Here is a 22,197-nt window from a genome sequence, read left to right as displayed (position 1 = left end):
AAAATATTATGATATACACTTTTGTCAATTAAATTTGTATTGTAGTAAAATATAGTCAACTACTTCGATACTATAAATAAAAATGATGAAGTAATACAACACATAAGACTTTAATAAATTTAAATATTGTCGTAGTTAAAGAAACTATTTACTTTGCCACTGATTAAAATCGTTGAAGTCATTTGTATGTATTACTGCGTTAACTTAAATTGTTGAAGTGTAGTAAAATATGTTTTCCTACTTCCATACTACGATGAAGTAATACAATAATAATTACTTCGATCAAGCTAAAATATGCGGAAGTAATATTAAATATTTACTACATCATAATATAAAAAATTGTGAAGTTGTAATTTCTTTAAATTTCGTCAAACAACATAACCTATGAAGTAATATATAATCAATTACTTCGGTATTTTTACTAGTCTTGATGAAGTAATAAAGTTTTTTTACTTCGAAAACGGTTCGATTTTGAATCAGTTTTGAACCGATGATAGATTTCGGTAACGTGTGGTGAAGTAAAAAATTTACCTTTTTACTTCACATGTATCTACTTTGATAAATATCTACCTATTACTACGGATAATATCCGAACTAACTAACTCAATTACTTCAGAAACAATAATTTAGAAAAATAATTAATTATTTGTGCTTGGGCAATGTAGCAGCTAGTGAGGTTATAAGTAATTAATTCATGCACGTTGCACAAGATGAGACACTGTGACTCTGTGAGTGCGATCCTCCTCTGCTTTAATTCGAATCCAATTCCGATGCCAGTGCTTTACTGACACAACTACTTCAACGAGCTTTCGAACTCCGTTTTCTTTATTAAGCTCAGACACAGAAAAGCAGCCACTTTTTGAGTTTCCAAGCATGAATTAATTGTCAAACACCGACTCGATTTTCCCGATCAATGACTGTGTTATACGGACATAAATTATGATTAATTTATAATTCATCGTATTTTTTTTAAGACAGCCTCGACTAAAAATTAATTATATTTAATTATAATAAATTTATCATCCTCTAATTAATTTAACAATCCTCAGATAAGACATTTAACAATCCTCCATCCGCCCTTGCGACAAAGGGATGGTGCTTCCTCCTAAAGTGAGAGGGAGCTCCTCCGATTTAATTTGTTTTTTTAATTAAAATACTTTTTTATTTTTATTTGAAGAAGTTGTTCAGCAGTTTTTTTTTTAATAATGGATCCATAAAATTTTATAAGATTTTTTTTTGAAGAGAGGCGTAAAATTTTTTAATTTTAATAAGATATTGATGTAATATCAGAGGAACTCCGAGAAATTCCACAACCAATGTTCTTATTCATCGACTGTGATCCTGAACCGAGGGAGGTAGATAAATTTTGCAGGGTACGTTACGGCTGCTTATTGAACTCGTGCATTAAATTCTTGCAGAAAGAAGAGACTCTGCTCTCGCTGGTGAGCGTTGGAGATGGCGCTCCGGTTGGCTTCCCTAGTGCTCCTCTGTTCTGCGATCTCATTACTGGCGATCGCTTCGGCAGCTCCGGCCAACGCATCCTTCTCCTTCAACGAGACTTTTGATGTAATGTGGGCGGAGGATCACTTCAAGACGTCTTCTGACGGGCAAATTTGGTACCTTTATTTGGACAACAGAAGCGGTAGCTAATCTTCTCCGGTTTCTGATAGCTTTTCTCCCCTGTTTTCTTGTTCGATGTAATCCATCCTGTTCGATCTTTAGGTTGCGGATTCCAGACGCGGCAAAGGTACAGATTCGGGTGGTTCAGCATGAAGCTGAAGCTCGTCGGTGGTGATTCTGCGGGCGTCGTCACGGCCTATTATGTACGTGAGTGGTTCAAGCTTGATTGCAGTTACAGTTTTGCAGCTGGCATCAATAAAGACTTGCATCGCAGATGTGCTCGGACTTGGGGGCAGCTCCGACGAGAGACGAGCTGGACTTCGAGTTCCTGGGGAACCGAACGGGGCAACCGTACACTCTGCAGACCAACGTGTACAAGGATGGAGTGGGCGGGAGGGAGATGAGGCACACCTTGTGGTTCGATCCCACCGCCGACTTCCATTCCTACTCCATTCTCTGGAACACCCACCAGATCGTGTAAGTTTAATGCGTCTTCTCTCCATCTTCGTGCTGAAATCAGAGAGCTCGAGAAGTTTTACGGCGGCGTTTGCAGGTTTTTTGTAGACAGGGTGCCGATCCGGGTGCACAAAAACAATGGCGGAGCGAGCAGCCATTTCCCCGACGAGAAGCCGATGTACATGTTCTCGAGCATCTGGAACGCCGACGACTGGGCGACCAGGGGAGGGTTGGAGAAGACGGACTGGGGGAACGCGCCGTTCGTGTCGTCGTACATGGATTTCCAGGCGGACGGGTGCCGGTGGGAGGAGCCTGGCCCGGCGTGCGCCGCCGCGACCGGTGAGCAGTGGTGGGACCAGTCCGAGGCGTGGGGTCTGACGGAGACTCAGCAGGAGGACTTGGGGTGGGTGGGGCGGAACCTGGTGACATATGATTACTGCAAGGACACGGAGAGGTTCCCCGAGCCGCCGGAAGAGTGCAATCTGTAGAACGATATGGTGAATGAACTAATTTGGGATTTGTTCATCGAGAGCTGATTTGAAATTATTTACTAAGAAAAGAAAGAAAATATGTACGAAAGCATATTAAAACTATATAGCGGAGAGATGATATATTGCTCGACTTACTTCCACGTCTCATTTCCTCAATTGAGATGAATTAAGACGTCTCAAAGTCACTCAAGGTAGATAGCACAAGAAGAGGATGAATAATTCATTCGGATGAATCTTAGTAGCTAGCATATGAAATATTACCATAATAAAATCTGAGATTCGAATTTTGATAAAGTCGAGGTAAATACTTTTATTATGTACTAGTCATTATTCCAAAGGCTAGTAGTCGTCCATGATTTACCTCTTCCGTATTGACCTTGGGACGGATTGACGGAGATACTGGGGGGAATGTATTCGCCTTTTACCATAACAAGAAGGGGATGAATAACACATTTTACTTTTTCATGTTTTTTGAAAACTCTGAAAACTCGAGAGAACGTATCAAAACATAATAAGGAACATAATGCTATCAATCGTTTTTTTACTTGGTTAACACACAAGCATAGTATGAAAGTAAACGTAAACTAGTTTGACAGTCTAAAGATTATCTTATCCTAACTTTTAAATTTTCGATGAAATCGTAGGTTAAATAATTATCTATTGTTCCCTTCAACAGAACGCATCCTCGCATACTCCTCAAAAGAGAGTTTACCTGACTTGTCAAACATCCGATCCTCCAGATCTATTTGATACCACTCGACATCTGATCCTCCGACCCCAGGACTTCCTCTCGATGTCCAGTCCTCCAGATCAATCGACCTGCTAGACATTCGATCCTCTAAATCCATCTAGACTTTCCACCTGGTATACTCTATCTGTCAAGTCTCCTACCCAGTCCCACTGACCAGGATTCCTTTACCTAATGTCAATTAGGACTGCCCTTATATAGTCATAACAAGGATTTTCCCTTTGTCTAATATCTACTAAGATTTTCTAATTGAGCTACTTACATAATTAGTCAACTTTCATTAGATCACAATGAAACTTAATTTTGAACATTTGTCAACATCAAAACTTAAGTTCGATCATATAATATTCCCTGTACCAACACTATGCTCACCCATCTATCGTCAATCCAGTATTAATTTTTTTTTAAAAAAAATTAGGATTTAGAGTTTATTGTCTAAAGTAAAATAGTAAAAATAAAAATTAACACTATGTCTTCATAGGTTATCCATACTCCTTACACCACACGCTGTGAGCATCTAAATTTTTTTTCGTTTAAAATTTTATTGATACTTAACACTTATAACTAACCCTTAAACCTTATATATACACACATAATGTTCATCATAAAATATACACACTGGATAACAATCCTCTATGTATATACTGATACGATAAAGTCCATACATTATCACATGTTATCTAATTAACTGACTTATGTTTACATTATAAAAAATAGTAGTATTACCTTAATGTCCCCTAGTATTGATCTCATAAATATAGAGGGAAATAAATATAGATATATAAATATTAGATGCAAGATGAAATAAATATGAGATCATCAATTCATAAAAATCAAACCCTAACTATTATGTTAAATATGTTATGCACCCTTAATCCGTGCTAGGGGATGGGACAAACTGATGTGTGCACCAATTTAATAAATGTGTTATACAACATAAAACATGGATTTTGTTTTACGCCATTAGTCTGTATCTTATCTTTAGGCCACACTTCTCCAACTTTAAGGAGCAGAAGCAGAATAATACAATTAATTAATTTCTCATTTTACTTCCAGCAACTTGCCATAGATTCTGCAAGCAATCTTTCGTGTTAGCCTAGGATAGATTGGTGGAGATATTGGAGTGAACGAATCGTCTTTGGTGGAAGTATTAGGATGAACGAATCGTCTTTTATTATCATGGTAAACTATGAATATTTTATTTGTTGGATATAAGTGATGTGAATGGAGAAAAATGAAAGAGGAAAGAAGTTCCATTATGAATGAAATTTTAGTTCCACATTGGGAGTTTCATGGCATGTTGGTTGGTTTATATTAATTCACATGCATTGAGGATGTGAATACATGCATGGGGAAAGACTCTCTCTCACGCGTGGATGCACAGGGGGTGCAAATCCAAGGCCCGGATTGCATTGAGTCATGTTGACTCATGTCCGAGGACAACTTGCTCGTGCCGAATGTCGGATTGATTGAAACAAAATTTATTTAAGTGGAACAACTATCATTTTGCCACGTAAACTTTTTACTACTGTGAAATTGATGTATTAAATTTGAGATTAATGCAGAATCAAAACGGTGGGTGTTTCACTGCTTGACAAGTAATGATCATTAATCAACCATTAACGCTGCTGTTGATCTGAGCTTCTATATAAGGAAGCGCGATTACAGGCAGAGGACACACAGCAACACAAGTAGAAGCTCTCCAACTTCATTCCCCTCCTCCTTTGTCGTGCAACTCCTACTTCGTAGAGTGCCAGTGATAGCAATCGGGTGCCACTCAGTTCGCCATGACCACCAGTGCTTGGTGGGAATCACAGTCAACTATTGTATTCTGGGAAACAGACGACCCTAGTAAATCTCGAAGCACAGCCGGAGGTGGGCGAATATGTTTCAAGGAAACTACGTCAGTCACAGGCCTCGGTCTGCTGCTCAAAGCCCAACCGGCCACTTGCCTGGTCAGCCTCTCCGCTCGACATCTTTGCCCAACCTGTCTGTTCGCTCGATCGGTACCATCTCGACCTGCCTATATTTTCGCATGACCGACCTAACTCAGTCTGCCTACTCGCCTGCGCCAACCTCGCTCCAAGTCGGCTCTTTGTCTGGTCGAACTTGCTCGGCCTTACTACTCAGTCGGCCTCTCAATCTATCCGCCCAGTCGGCCATTCTAGCTACCCAATCGTATTGCTCGATCTGCCTATCTGATCAGATGACTACTCTGCCCGAGCGGACTCTGTGATCTGTTGCTTGGCCGATCTACCCGCTCGGCAACACAGACCTATTGCTCAGCCGATCTTCCCACTCGGTGATTGAGTCTGCTCTGTCACTCTTCGGCTCGTATCAGAAACCAACCCTTGCTGGCAGCTTGAGATTATCCGCTTAGGTCATCTCAACTATAAGTTGAATTTAATTCAGTGTAGTTTAAATTCAGCAAATAACCCGTAAATCTCCGGCAATAGATTATTCCAACAATCTTGAAACAGAATCGATTCTGTTGAGATGGTCATAAAACAGAATGTTGAGGTGCAACAGACTCAACATGTGCAAGCCCTCTCCACCCCGATTGGAACTGTGTCAATCAATCATGGGGAAAAGCCAAAGAAGTTTAGTGGATTGAACTTCAAGAGTTGGCAACAGAAGATGTTATTCTACTTGACCACACTTAACCTGGCTCGGTTTTTGACCGAGAACCCTCCCAAGTGTGCTGAGGATATTGATGCGCAAACCATCAGTGCAGTTAAGGCATGGACTCATTCTGAGTTCCTTTGCTGAACCTACATCCTTAACTACCTTACCGACTTGTTGTACGCTATGTATAGCATGAAGAGAACGGCTAAGGAGCTGTGGGAGTCCCTGGACAAGAAGTACAAGACGGAGGATGCAGGGGCTAAGAAGTTCATCGTGGGTCGATTCCTAGATTACAAGATGGTTGAATCCAAGACGGTGATCAGCCAAGTCCAGGAGCTTCAGGTGATCTTGCATGAGATCCACTCATAAGGGATGGTTCTGAGTGAAACCTTCTAGGTGGCTGCTATCATTGAGAAGCTACCTCCAAGTGGGAAGGACTTCAAGAACTACCTGAAGCACAAGCGGAAGGAGATGAATGTGGAGGAACACATTGTTAGACTTCGCATTGAAGAAGACAACAAGAGTTCAGAGAGAAAGTTGTTCTCTCAGGCTACTGTGAAAGCCAATGTGGTCGAGCACGGTCAAAGCTAGAAATGGAAGAACCCTAAGTCTTCCAAGATGGGACTCAGAGGAGGCATCAACAAGAAGAAGTTCTCCAGGAAGTGCTTCAACTGTGATAGAGTGGGTCACAAATCTTCGGAGTACAGGAAGTCGATGAAGAAGTAGGAGGCCAACCTAAATGAGGGATCAGAAATGGACGACCTCTGCGCAATGGTCTCAGAACTGAACTTGGTCGGTTCAAACCCGCGATAATGGTGGATCGATACTGGAGCCACTAGACATGTTTGCTGCAACAAGGAGCTACTCCACAACTTCGAATAAGTCACTGGAGACAAACTGTTCATGAGGAACTTAGCAACCTCAGACATCATGGGCCAAGGAAAGGTGGCGCTGAAGATGACCTTGGGCAAGGACCTTACTCTAAACAATGTGTTGTATGTTCCGGAGATTTGGAAGAATCTAGTGTTTGGATCACTATTAAGTAAGCATGACTTTCACATTATCTAATTAACTAACTTATGTTTGCATTATAAAAAATAGAAGTATTACCTTAACGCCCCCCTATATTGATCCCATAAATATAGAGGAAAGTAAATATAGGTATACAAATATTAGACGTATGGTAAGATAAATATGAGATCATCAATTCATAACAATCGATCCCTAACTATTATGTTAAATATATTATGCACCCTTCGTCCGTGCCACATGATGGGACAACTGATGTGTGCACCAATTTAATACAATGTGTTATACAACAGAAAACATGGATTTTGTTTTACGCCATTAGTCTGTATCTTCCAGCCACACTTCTCCAACTTTAAGGAGCAGAAGCAGAATAATACAATTAATTAATTTCTCATTTTACTTCCAGCAACTTGCCATAGATTCTGCAAGCAATCTTCCGTGTTAGCCTAGGATAGATTGGCGAAGATAGTGGGATGAACGAATCATCTTTGATGGAAGTGTTAGGATGAACAAATCGTCTTTTATTACCATGGTAAACCATGAACGTTTTATTTGTTGGATATAAGTGATGTGAATGGAGAAAAGTGAAAGAGGAAAAAGGCTCCATTGTGAGTGGGGTTTTAGTCCCACATTAGGAGTTTCATGACATGTTGGTTGGTTTATATTGATTCACATGCATTAAGGATGTGAATACATGCATGGGGAAAGACTCTCTCTCACGTGTGGGTGCACAAGGGGTACAAATCCAAGGCTCAGATTGCACTGAGCCATGTTGACTCATGTCCGGGCACGACTTGCTCGTGTCGAATGTCGAACCGATTGAGGCAAAATTTATCCAAGTGGAACAACTATCATTTTGCCACGTAAACTTTTTGCCACTGTGAAATTAATGCATTAAATTTGAGATTAATGCAGAATCAAAACGGTCGAGTGATAATGAGTGAAACGATGGGTGTTTCACTGCTCGGCGAGTAATATTCATTAATCAACCATTATCGCTGCTGTTGATCTGAGCTCCTATATAAGGAAGTTGCGATCACAAGCAGAGGACACACAACAACATAAGCAGAAGCTCTCCAACTTCATTCCCCTCCTCCTTTGTCGTGCAACTCCTGCTTGGCAGAGTGCTAGTGATAGCAATCGGGTGTCACTCAGTTTGCCATGACCACCAGTGCTTGGTGGGAATCACAATCAACCATTGTATCCTGGGAACAGACGACCCTAGTAAGCCTCAAAGCACAGCCGGAGGTGGGCGAATATGTTTCAAGGAAACTACGTCAGTCGCAGGCCTCGGCCCACTGCTCAAAGCCCAACCGGCCACTTGCCCGGTCAGCCTCTCCGCTCGGCATCTTCACCCGACCTATATGTTCACCCGACCGGTACCATCTCGACCTGCCTATATTTTCGCCCGACCGGCCTAACTCGATCTGCCTACTCGCCTGCGCCAACCTCTCGCCTGGTCGGCTCTTTGTCTGGTCGAACTTGCTCGGCCTTACTGCCCAGTCGGCCTCTCTCTATTCGGCCAGTCGGCCATTCTAGCTACCGAATCGTACTGCTCAATCTGCCTATCTGATCAGACAGCTACTCTGCCCGAGCGGACTCTGTGATCTGTTGCTTGGCCGATCTACCCGCTTGGCAACACAGACCTACTGCTCAGCCGGTCTTCCCGTTTGGTGACTAAGTCCGCTTTATCACTCTTCGGCTCGTATCAGAAACCAGCCATTGCTAGCAGCCTGAGATTATCCGCTTAGGTCATCTCAACTATAAGGTGAATTTAATTCAGTGTAGTTTAAATTCAGCAAATAACCCATAAATCTCCGACAATAGATTATTCCAACAATCTTGAAACAGATTTGATTCTGTTGACATGGCCATAAAATAGAATGTTGAGGTGCAACAGACTCAACATGTGCAAGCCCTCTCCACCCCGATTGGAACTGTGTCAATCAATCATAGGGAAAAGTCAAAGAAGTTTAGTGGATTGAACTTCAAGAGGTGGCAGCAGAAGATGCTATTATAGTTGACCACACTCAACCTGGCTCGGTTCTTGACCGCGGACCCTCCCAAGTGTGCTGAGGATGTTGATGCGCAAATCATCAGTGCAGTCGAGGCATGGACTCATTCTGAGTTCCTTTGTTGAACCTACATCCTCAACTACCTTGCCGACTTGTTGTATGCTATGTATAGTATGAAGAGAACGACTAAGTAGCTGTGGGAGTCCCTGGACAAGAAGTACAAGACAGAGGATGCAGGGGCAAGAAGTTCATCGTGGGTTGATTCCTAGATTACAAGATGGTTGACTCCAAGACAGTGATCAACCAAGTCCAGGAGCTTCAGGTGATCTTGCATGAGATCCACTCATAAGGGATGGTTCTGAGTGAAACCTTCTAGGTGGCTGCTATCATTGAGAAGCTACCTCCAGGTTGAAAGGACTTCAAGAACTACCTGAAGTACAAGCGGAAGGAGATGAATGTGGAGGAACACATTGTTAGACTTCACATTGAAGAAGACAACAAGAGTTCAAAGAGAAAGTTATTCTCTCAGGCTACTGTGAAAGCCAATGTGGTCAAGCACGGTCAAAGCTCGAAATGGAAGAAACCTAAGTCTTCTAAGATGGGACCCAGAGGAGGCATCAACAAGAAGATGTTCTCTAGGAAGTGCTTCAACTGTGATAGAGTGGGTCACAAATCTTTGGAGTGTAGGAAGCCGATGAAGAAGCATGAGGCCAACCCGAATAAGAGACTAGAAATGGACGACCTCTGCGTAGTGGTCTCAGAACTGAACCTGGTCGGTTCAAACCCGCGATAATGGTGGATCGATACTGGAGCCACTAGACATGTTTGCTGCAATAAGGAGCTGCTCCACAACTTCGAATAAGTCGCTGGAGACAAACTGTTCATGGGGAACTAAGCAACCTCGAACATCATGGGCCAAGGAAAGGTGATGCTGAAGATGACCTTGGGCAAGGACCTTACTCTAAACAATGTGTTGTATGTTCCGGAGATTCAGAAGAATCTAGTGTCTGGATCACTGTTAAGCAAGCATAGCTTTCACATTATTTTTGAGTTGGACAGAGTTGTATTGTCCAAGAATGGAATGTTTGTGGGAAGGAGCTATGTATCTGATGGGCTATTCAAGATCAATGTAATGACCATTAAGCCCAAGATAAATAAGAATAAAAGTTCTTCCACTTATATGCTTGAGTCTTCTTGTTTGTGGCATGGTAGACTAGGACATGTTAACTACGATGTGTTGCGTAGATTAATAAATATGCAAAGCATACCTACATTCCACCTTAACCAAAAATATAAGTGTGAGCTTTGTGTTGAAGTGAAAATGACAAGGTCATCCTTTCAACATATTGAAAGAAGTAACAAACCACTTGACCTAATCCACATTGATGTGTGTGACCTAAAAAGTACGCCAACACGTGGTGGTAATAAATGCTTCATCACTTTTGTAGATGATAACACAAAATACTGTTATGTGTATCTTCTTAAAAGTAAGGATGAAACTATAGATAAATTTGCTCTTTATAAGAATGAGGTTGAAAACCAAATTAATAGAAAGATTAAGCTAGTTCGAAGTGACTGAAGCAGTGAATATGTATCACTGTTTGTTGAGTTATGTGCTGAACATGGGATCAGACATGAAACAACAGCTCCTTATACTCCTCAGAAAAATGGAGTTACTGAGTGAAAGAATCAAACTCTAAAGGAGATGATGAATGCTCTTCTATTGAGCTCTGGATTGTCAAAGTTCATGTGGGGGGGGGGAAGTTGTGTTAACAACTAATTACCTTTTAAATAAGGTGCCCCAAAAGAAAATAGATAAGAGCCCTTATGAGTTATGGAATGGAAGATAATTGTCCTACAAATACTTATGAATGTGGGGGTGTCTTACCAAAGTGTTGGTGCTTGATCTGAAAAGGATTAAAATAGGACCAAAGACTGTTGATTGCAAATTTATTGGATATACACAGAACAGCAATGTGTATTGGTTTGTTGTGTATGAATCACAAATACCGGAGATACACAAGAACTCGATAATAGAATCGAGAAATACCTCATTCTTCGAGCATGTGTTTCCGTATAAGACCCGAGAGGATGCTAGCTCTTCAAAGTGAGCATATGAAATACAAGGTGAAGATAATGATGAGAAACCAATGGAGGTTAAGCTTAGACGGAGCAAAAGAGCTCGGGTAGAAAAATCCTATGGATAAGATTTTATCACTTTTATATTGGAAAGTGGGCCCCGAAGTTACTCAAAAGCTGTTGGCTCTTCTGATAGCCCTCACTGGAGAGAGGCAATTGCATCTGAGATAGACTCTATCTTGCAAAATCACACTTGAGGACTTGTGGATCTTCCTCCTGAAAGTAAACCACTAGGTTGCAAGTAGATCTTCAAGAAGAAAATAAAGTCAGATGGCATAATTGATAAGTATAAGGCCAGATTGGTAATCAAAGGATATCAACAATGAGAATGCCTTGATTACTTTGATACGTATTCTCCGGTGTTGAGGATAACTTCCATTAGAGTATTGTTAGCTATTGTTGCTCTATGAAATCTTGAAATACATCAAATGGATGTAAAAAATACCTTTCTAAATGGGGATTTAGAAGAGAAAATCTACATGGAGCAACCAGAGGGGTTTTCTGTGCCAGGATAGGACAACAAGGTATATAGATTGGTGAAGTGATTATATGGCTTGAAACAAGCATCAAAGCAGTGGCATAAGAAATTTGATAATGCCATAAAAGAATGTGGATTCAAAATTAATGAATGTGATAAATGTCACGCCCCAAAGGAGTCTCTGCCAGACAAAAATCCGACAGAGCCTCCCCTGTACTAGTGACAATATGAAGCATCACTACAAGCAAAATACATCAGCCACATGCGGCTGAAATATTTATATACACAACCACGCAGTTATAATAACAGCCCACACGGCTGGAATGAAACAATCACAACCACGCAGTTATATATAAAACAGCCCACACGGCTTTACCAAAAACCAACACAGCGGAAAAATGAAAATGGAAAGCCCACACAAGACAAATAGATACAATGCATGCCGGCACGGCTTAAACACAAATACAACACCAAAAGAATAAGATAGCCACATGGCTAAACACAAATACAATGCCAAAAATAAGAAAAGAATATACAAAAGAAAACAAGCACGATCTTCGGATGTGACGTAGGACCCGGTAGACAGGATACTCCGAGCGACACCAACCATCTACAGGCTACCTGAAAACATAAAGATATACATGCTGTGGTGAGTACAGATAACTCAGCGGGTAATAGACAAGATAGTGCATGGTCTATGAATAAACATGGAGATCACAAGTATACAGTCTCAGTAGGGAATAAAGAACATGATCATACTATCATAATCAATGCATCTAAACATATCTGACATAATAACCTGACATATAAACTGTACAAATCACAACTAACATAAAGACAAATACATACCCAATCTGGAATCGACACATGGTACAATGATCAGTAAACTCACTGGATCTGCAACAGATAAACCCGTGACACCTGTGCAATATAGATACGACTGCATATACATGTAAAATAAATGACATGTATGCAGCATGGCAACCAAATGCAACAACCATATCTCAATCAAGTGCAACAACGATAATCACATGCAACTAGTATCTACTAGGCATGTATGCAAATGCAGATGCACCGCGCATCAAATGCAAGAATAATAACTGCGTATGCATGCTCCATGGTCACCCCGCCACCTCTCCAGACACCACGACCCCTGTATGGCCGAGAGGCTTGGGTCTGTGACGACTGTACTACCCTCCAGCCCACTATATAGTGGTCGAGGCGGACAGTCCACTAGTAACTATCTAGCTACATAGTATCAGGGTCCCTGACTACTCACAACGCCGGATCTCACTAAACCTCGTGACCGGGTGGCACGACAGGACATAGCTCCACTCCCAGCTACCACTTTCCATCAGTGGTAGAGTGGACAGCTATAAAAACTGACAACCCTCTCAACTACAAAGGAGACGATAGTCGTCAGTATGCAATGAATGATGAACATGATATATATATATAATCATGATACAGACACCGTCATCATCCATGCAAACTCTAACTCCACATAAGCACTCCACAACATGAATATAATCGTCATGATAAATCCACACATCCCACCAAACACATATACACAACTATACGCGTATAATCAACCAAAAATCTCCAATAATCCACTGGACACATATGCACCGAACGTAAGTACAATCAACATGTATCCTCCAATAATAACCACATCAGACACGTGTATAAACCATAAACATACAATCAACACAACTCCTCCAAAAATACTTAACCAAACACGTGTGTACATACAACATGCAAATGTAGGGTCAACATGATGACTCCTAAAATACATACCAAGTTACATACAATCAACATTATATGCATAAATCAGCATGATCAATCCAACAACTCGACAATCCCCACTATACATACTCTACACGCGTAATCCCAGCAGAGTAGAAATCAAGAGTAGAGATTGCATATGATATAATTAGGACGTCTCAAAGATCAAGCATAAGGATCAAGCAGGAAGGCAACCAACAAATACGATATAAGGAAAAGTAGCCTAATCCATCACATAAAACCATGCACTAAGCTCAATAAAATCTACATAGAGTCAAGGAAGAAATACCCGCCTTGATATATCTCGTATCAACAGAACCACTCACATCGTGATGAACATCCCATATCAAAGTCCTGCATAAATCAATACATATATTTCATTTAGCTAAATTCATATGATTAAATAGCTAAATAAATCCCTAACCCAATTGGATAACTCCACTCAAATCTAATCTCTGATTAATCCTCCAAATAATCCTCAATCCAACTCCTTCTAGATCCAAACATAATCCACAATCTATTAACCAATCCAAAACTCACTAATCAACACATCTTGAATCCAACTCATAATCAATCCAATAATCTTAAGAATGATCACATAACAATCTATATCAAACAAATCACCATATCCATAAATTTTAACCCAATACAAACCCGAATCACTCCAACACATACCAATAACGATCATGTATCCATTTACATAAATCATTCGCCAAATAACCCTCACGAATCCAACTCATTCATAACTCTCACCATAAATCCTTCAACCACTCCAAACATAATTTACAAGTCATCAATCAATCCATTACACCTTAGATCAATTTCTATATTCCATTAGAAAACCTAATAGAGCAGCACACTAATAAGAAAAACTAGTGGTAACCCCTTACCTTGAGGGATGGCAGCAAACCAATAGCTAACAACCCTACAACTCACTGCCAGAAGCTACAAAGGATACCCATAATCAATTCTTCCAATGATCAATCCATAAATCCAATCATATAGCAAAAGATTTGCTGAAACCCTAATTCACAGCACTAAACTCACCTCAACGGATGCTTAATTCTTCAGCTGAGACTCCAATCAGCCACAAGGAGGAAGAAGGTCAAGACCTGCTCAGGGAAGAACCATCACCAGGTTGATCTGAAGCCTCCTCCTAAACCAAATCAGATAGCAAACATCACAAAGGGAAAATTGATCCTTGAAATCACACAATTCCGAACGAAGCTTACCTTGAATCGGTTGCTTCTCAGTGATGCCGCTCGCTTCAATCCGGCTGATGTAGAACAGCTGGTCATTCTCCAGCAACCAGATCCCAGAGGAGGAACAAGGAGGTCAACCGGCTAGGAAGGCGACGCGACCCCCAATCTCGCTGTGCCCTAGATCAAATTCCACCGATCGCACGCAAGAAACCGACAAGGAAGAAATCGCTCCACCGGAGATGGCCCGAACAATGTCAGCACTGTCGAGACCTGTCTGCGTTCCTCCGGTGGTGCGGCGAGGACAAGATCGCTAGGGAAGCCGTCGGCGTCGGGTCGTCCGTGCGTATGAGAGAAATCGAGATAGAGGGAGAGATCGGCAAGAGGAAGGAGAGGCTCCACCCCTTGAGAGGGAGAGGGATGAGGGAGGCTCGGCCGAGGTTACACCGGCGGGCGGTGGCGTGCTCGGCGTCGCTGGGAAGAAATCGCCGGAGTGGGCAGTGCGTGAGGGAGAAGAGGAGAAAGGCTCGGGGTTGAGGAGAATGAGTCGAAAATTAGGGATTATAAACTTAGATTTAGGTAATTAAAACCTAAGTTAATTCCTCAATCAAATCCCACTTTAATTGGGTATTCCAAACAGGCTTTATCCGTGCCCGCTGTTCGATCCCCTCCAAACCCTCCGTACGAGCTCTGGAAAATTCCTAGAAAATTTCTAAAAATTCCTGAAAAATCCAATAAGATTTTTCGTCCAATAACATTTATTATTTAATTTTGCGGTATCTTACATTCTCCCCCACTAATAAAAATTTGGTCCCCAAATTTACTGGTCAACTCAGGGACCCTCCTCCAAGGTAACTACCAATCAACATACTCATATGTCACTCATCCAAGTATTATAAACAAATCTCCAACCCTAGTATCATAAACATATCTCTAGACATGATAATTCTCCTCCAAGTGACTAGCGATAACTCTGTGAGCTATAAGCTCACTCTGCTCCTGTTACTCCCACTCTGCAATCTAGCCAACTGTGGATAAATCAAACACCTCTAAAATCCACTGTCAGCATATCCTCTAACATCTGTATTGAACACTCAAACTATCCATCCGTCTGAAGATAAAAATCTATACTAAAGTGAAACTCCTAATCCAAAGTCTGCTGTAACCATAATCAAAACCATGATATGAAATCACTGATCTCCATCCAAAACAATACTCAAAGATACATCCTCCAGTCCGATAATCCCTCTAGAGTATAATCCTGCTACTCAATCCAAAAGAATCTGTCCTACAAATCGATAGCTAGGGAGCAAGTCGTCGCCCAACAATGATTATCCAAACCATCATATCCTCTCCCTATCTTGGATAATTCCACAACAAAATCTGTCAAAACATGCTCCCAACCCTACTCTAGTATCCAAACCAACGGAGACAATCCTACTAACATCTGATGTTCAACCTTCTCTTGCTGACATACCAGACCTCAAGCTATAAAATCTGCGATGTTTTCCTTCATGTCGTTCCATCAATAAGAGTGCTCCAATGTCTCCACACATCAGGTGTCACTCGAATGTATCGCAAATCCAGATCAAGGTGTTTCCTGCAGTAACTCCTCCCGGATAAGAAGTGACTCGAAAACACACACAATCTCCCATAGAGATCTATGAATCTCATTCCCATCACACGATAATTCGATATACTGGCATGAGACTACTCCGCTCATACTATATCGGAACTACACCAACTCCCAGATACGATACATCTGTGTAGAGTACAAATCCGTCTACACTAGAAAGCACAACTAGGATAGTGCGGTTAACAACTTTTCGTTTCAACTCCTGAAACTGATCTCGTAAGCGTCTATTCAGAAAAATTCCATACTCCTCCTGAATAGTCCAGTCAACGACATAACAATACTGGAGAAACCCTCAACCAATCTCCCGTAATATCTAGCTAGACAAAAGGAACAGCGAGTCTCTGGTATAGACTACACCTATTCCCAACTGGTACCAATCTCTATCTCCTGCAGATCTACGGTATACTCCTACTGATCACCACCTGTCCTAGTAATCTCACAGAAGACAATTATAATACGCACTACTGAACTTCGCATATAGATGTTCCCGACGAAACATCTATAGAACTATGCGAAGATAGTGTACGTGATCCACCTTGGATCGGGAATAGAGCATAATATCCTCAATGAAGACAATGAAAACTAATCCAAACACCCTAGGAATACCAAATACATCGAGTCCATAAAAGCATCTAGAGCACTGTAAGCCTAAATGGTAAATCCAATGACTCATAATATCCGTACAACAGACTCACTCAGCCGTAAGATCCCCAACAAATCTGTGATCTGATCACCAACTACAAATCGACAAATCCATAAATATCACAAACATACCACACCCCATGTCACTACCAATCATCAAACACCCAATCATAGATCATCAAGTCAAATATCCACTAATAAATCATAAAAAGACCACCTATCACCACACCTGATCTCCCAATATCTACCAATCTCCAATCCTCCTCAACATCAATCAATCATACCAGATAGTCTCCTAAACAAAGGTAGAGTCAAAGGAAAGCATCCAACCTTCAACACTCACTACCAACATACTAAATGTATCCAAAAGGTCTGTCAAATCTCATCATCTCATCCTCTTAGATACTCATATATCCATAGTAAAAGAAGGTCAATCCAAAGTCAAAGGGTCACACAACCTTCTGACTAAGAGTCTACCCATCTAGAAAGTATCTCCACAACTCTCATAATCATCCCATACATGTCCCTCGATAAATATCGATAAAAGGTCAAACTCTCTAATATGAGATATAGACTACAAGATCTGATAAAATGATCATGTGGTCAAAGTCTTGAACCACCTAATAGAGACAATGTTAGTTGAGTCGTCTAACCATTGTCTTGTACCCCATCATACTGTGATTGCTCCATCTGAGGTTCAATAACCTCCAGTATCAAGCAATGAACACAAAAATAGAGGAACACTATAGCCAAACAGCTGATCAAAATATCTGTCAATCAACGCTCTACCCCTCAAAGATCATCATATGAAATTATACCTAGTTATGATCAGAACTCCTAGGTATTACTCAACTAATACCCCTACCTCTGTATCATCATAGGTCGTAAATCACTAGGTACATCAAGGATATCTAACTACATCTGATAGCTCTATGAGTCAGGATCTCCCATGGAGCAACGTTAGACGAGTCTACTAGTCATCGCCTTAAAATCCATCGTGCTGACGAAAGAAGTAGAGAACTACTCTCTCTCCAAACACCTCAAGGAAATCACTAAGTGATGACCTGATCTCCAAAAAGCATTCCCTGCTTCTTCCTTCACGTGGTACCGGGTCACGTAAAGGTTAAGTAGCTAACTTCAACTCTCTCATGTCAGCACAAATCATATATCCAAATGTACTCTCCAACTCATACACCCTAGTAGTGGATCCATCTCATAAGTGTCAAGCAGGTAGCTTTACACTTTAACACATCAGTGGAGGTATCATATCCGAATGTACCTTCTAAGTCATCCTATCAGGTACAAACAGTCCATGGTCAAAGTCCCCATGGAATAGGATACGACAACCCTCTACAGGCTGACCAAGCCGACAATGATATACGGCTAACTCAGTCCTCCCCATGACGGTACAAGTCACGTACTCAAGTGAGTCTCCAAAATATCTAACCCAACACAAGTAACCCCAAAGATCAGAATCTCTAAAAATAGAGTATGAAGATACCCTAATGATCGGACTGCTAAATAAATCGATCGTCAACTAACTGATCTAATAAGGATAAATCAATTCTCGTCAAAAGAAACTAAGGTAAATCGATACACCACTACCCAAGTCAACAAGGGTAAATCGATCCTCTACTGACCGAACTAATAGGATCACAAAACCAACTAAGATAAGTCAAACCCCAACTGTCCAAGTCAACAAGGGTAATAAGTCAAACCATAACTACACAAGTCAACCAAGTAAATCAATCCTCAACAGGAGTAAACCGGTACTCTACTAACTGAGTCAACACGGGTATACAGATATCATTCACTACACAACTAATGATAACCGAGACTGGTATACGACTCCAATCTCTCAACCAACTAATAGTAATAGACACTAAACTACTGGTAGTATGATATGATGAATCCCCTGAGACTGTAATCCTTGATCTCCATTGGGTCAACCGTGATCCGTGATTGACCAACACATGCAATGCATGGTACAAACAAATAGGCAGGTACTAACAGAAGAATACTAACACATGTCATAAGAAACTATCATGGACAACAATACATACACCAACAGAAATGTATGATAACAATATGCAAACATACCTCCTATAGCCTAGAGATGTCCTGCTGCTGCCTGGTCCCAAAACCTGAAAAGTCACATCAAGAAAACCAAATCCCGAAATCCAAAACACGAATAATAGACATCGTACCTGCTCTGATACCACTAAATTGTCACGCCCCAAAGGAGTCTCTGCCAGACAAAAATCCGACAGAGCCTCCCATGTACTAGTGACAATATGAAGCATCACTACAAGCAAAATACATTAGCCACATGCGGCTGGAATATTTATATACACAACCACGCAGTTATAATAACAGCCCACACGACTGGAATGAAACAATCACAACCACACAATTATATATAAAACAGCCCACACGGCTGTACCAAAAACCAACACAGCGGAAAAATGAAAACGGAAAGCCCACACAAGACAAATAGATACAATGCATGCCGGCACGGCTTAAACACAAATACAACACCAAAAGAATAAGATAGCCACATGGCTAAACACAAATACAATGTCAAAAATAAGAAAAGAATATACAAAAGAAAACAAGCACGATCTTCGGATGTGACGTAGGACCCGGCAGACAGGATACTCCGAGCGACACCAACCATCTACAGGCTACCTGAAAACATAAAGATATACATGCGGTGGTGAGTACAGATAACTCAGCGGGTAATAGACAAGATAGTGCATGGTCTATGAATAAACATGGAGATCACAAGTATACAGTCTCAGTAGGGAATAAAGAACATGATCATACTATCATAATCAATGCATCTAAACATATCTGACATAATAACCTGACATATAAACTGTACAAATCACAACTAACATAAAGACAAATACATACCCAATCTGGAATCGACACATGGTACAATGATCAGTAAACTCACTGGATCTGCAACAGATATACCCGTGACACCTGTGCAATATAGATACGACTGCATATACATGTAAAATAAATGACATGTATGCAGCATGGCAACCAAATGCAACAACCATATCTCAATCAAGTGCAACAACGACAATCACATGCAACTAGTATCTACTAGGCATGTATGCAAATGCAGATGCACCGCGCATCAAATGCAAGAATAATAATTGCGTATGCATGCTCCATGGTCACCCCGCCACCTCTCCAGACACCACGACCCCTGTATGGCCGAGAGTCTTGGGTCTGTGACGACTGTACTACCCTCCAGCCCACTATATAGTGGTCGAGGCGGACAGTCCACTAGTAACTATCTAGCTACATAGTATCAGGGTCCCTGACTACTCACAACGCCGGATCTCACTAAACCTCGTGACCGGGTGGCACGACAAGACATAGCTCCACTCCCAGCTACCACTCTCCATCAGTGGTAGAGTGGACAGCTATAAAAACTGACAACCCTCTCAACTACAAAGGAGACGATAGTCGTCAGTATGCAATGAATGATGAACATGATATATATATATAATCATGATACAGACACCGTCATCATCCATGCAAACTCTAACTCCACATAAGCACTCCACAACATGAATATAATCGTCATGATAAATCCACACATCCCACCAAACACATATACTCAACTATACGCGTATAATCAACCAAAAATCTCCAATAATCCACTGGACACATATGCACCGAACGTAAGTACAATCAACATGTATCCTCCAATAATAACCACATCAGACACTTGTATAAACCATAAACATACAATCAACACAACTCCTCCAAAAATACTTAACCAAACACGTGTGTACATACAACATGCAAATGTAGGGTCAACATGATGACTCCTAAAATACATACCAAGCTACATACAATCAACATTATATGCATAAATCAGCATGATCAATCCAACAACTCGACAATCCCCACTATACATACTCTACACGCGTAATCCCAGCAGAGTAGAAATCAAGAGTAGAGACTGCATATGATATAATTAGGACGTCTCAAAGATCAAGCATAAGGATCAAGCAGGAAGGCAACCAACAAATACGATATAAGGAAAAGTAGCCTAATCCATCACATAAAACCATGCACTAAGCTCAATAAAATCTACATAGAGTCAAGGAAGAAATACCCGCCTTGATATATCTCGTATCAACAGAACCACCCACATCGTGATGAACATCCCATATCAAAGTCCTGCATAAATCAATACATATATTTCATTTAGCTAAATTCATATGATTAAATAGATAAATAAAATCCCTAACCCAATTGGATAACTCCACTCAAATCTAATCTCTGATTAATCCTCCAAATAATCCTCAATCCAACTCCTTCTAGATCCAAACATAATCCACAATCTATTAACCAATCCAAAACTCACTAATCAACACATCTTGAATCCAACTCATAATCAATCCAATAATCTTAAGAATGATCACATAACAATCTATATCAAACAAATCACCATATCCATAAATTTTAACCCAATACAAACCCGAATCACTCCAACACATACCAATAACGATCATGTATCCATTTACATAAATCATTCGCCAAATAACCCTCACGAATCCAACTCATTCATAACTCTCACCATAAATCCTTCAACCACTCCAAACATAATTTACAAGTCATCAATCAATCCATTACACCTTAGATCAATTTCTATATTCCATTAGAAAACCTAATAGAGCAGCACACTAATAAGAAAAACTAGTGGTAACCCCTTACCTTGAGGGATGGCAGCAAACCAATAGCTAACAACCCTACAACTCACTGCCAGAAGCTACAAAGGATACCCATAATCAATTCTTCCAATGATCAATCCATAAATCCAATCATATAGCAAAAGATTTGCTGAAACCCTAATTCACAGCACTAAACTCACCTCAACGGATGCTTAATTCTTCAGCTGAGACTCCAATCAGCCACATGGAGGAAGAAGGTCAAGACCTGCTCAGGGAAGAACCATCACCAGGTTGATCTGAAGCCTCCTCCTAAACCAAATCAGATAGCAAACATCACAAAGGGAAAATTGATCCTTGAAATCACACAATTCCGAACGAAGCTTACCTTGAATCGGTTGCTTCTCAGTGATGCCGCTCGCTTCAATCCGGCTGATGTAGAACAGCTGGTCATTCTCCAGCAACCAGATCCCAGAGGAGGAACAAGGAGGTCAACCGGCTAGGAAGGCGACGCGACCCCCAATCTCGCTGTGCCCTAGATCAAATTCCACCGATCGCACGCAAGAAACCGACAAGGAAGAAATCGCTCCACCGGAGATGGCCCGAACAACGTCAGCACTGTCGAGACCTGTCTGCG

The 22,197-nt window shown here is 41.0% G+C and overlaps 1 protein-coding gene across 1 annotated transcript; it reads left to right on the top strand.

Moving 5' to 3' along the window:
• The first annotated feature begins 1,282 nt into the window (after positions 1-1,282).
• LOC122027549 (probable xyloglucan endotransglucosylase/hydrolase protein 8) lies at positions 1,283-2,691 on the top strand. Its single transcript, XM_042586536.1, has 5 exons — positions 1,283-1,355; positions 1,419-1,642; positions 1,723-1,823; positions 1,895-2,097; positions 2,174-2,691. The coding sequence occupies exons 2-5, from the start codon at positions 1,456-1,458 to the stop codon at positions 2,562-2,564; spliced, it is 882 nt and encodes a 293-aa protein (XP_042442470.1). The 5' UTR covers positions 1,283-1,355; positions 1,419-1,455; the 3' UTR covers positions 2,565-2,691.
• The last annotated feature ends 19,506 nt before the right edge of the window (positions 2,692-22,197 follow it).

This window comes from Zingiber officinale, chromosome 10A (genome assembly GCF_018446385.1).
Source record: "Zingiber officinale cultivar Zhangliang chromosome 10A, Zo_v1.1, whole genome shotgun sequence".
NCBI lineage: Eukaryota > Viridiplantae > Streptophyta > Magnoliopsida > Zingiberales > Zingiberaceae > Zingiber > Zingiber officinale.
The sequence above is the reverse complement of the archived record's forward strand: the minus strand, read 5'-3'. Positions and strand labels throughout refer to the sequence as shown.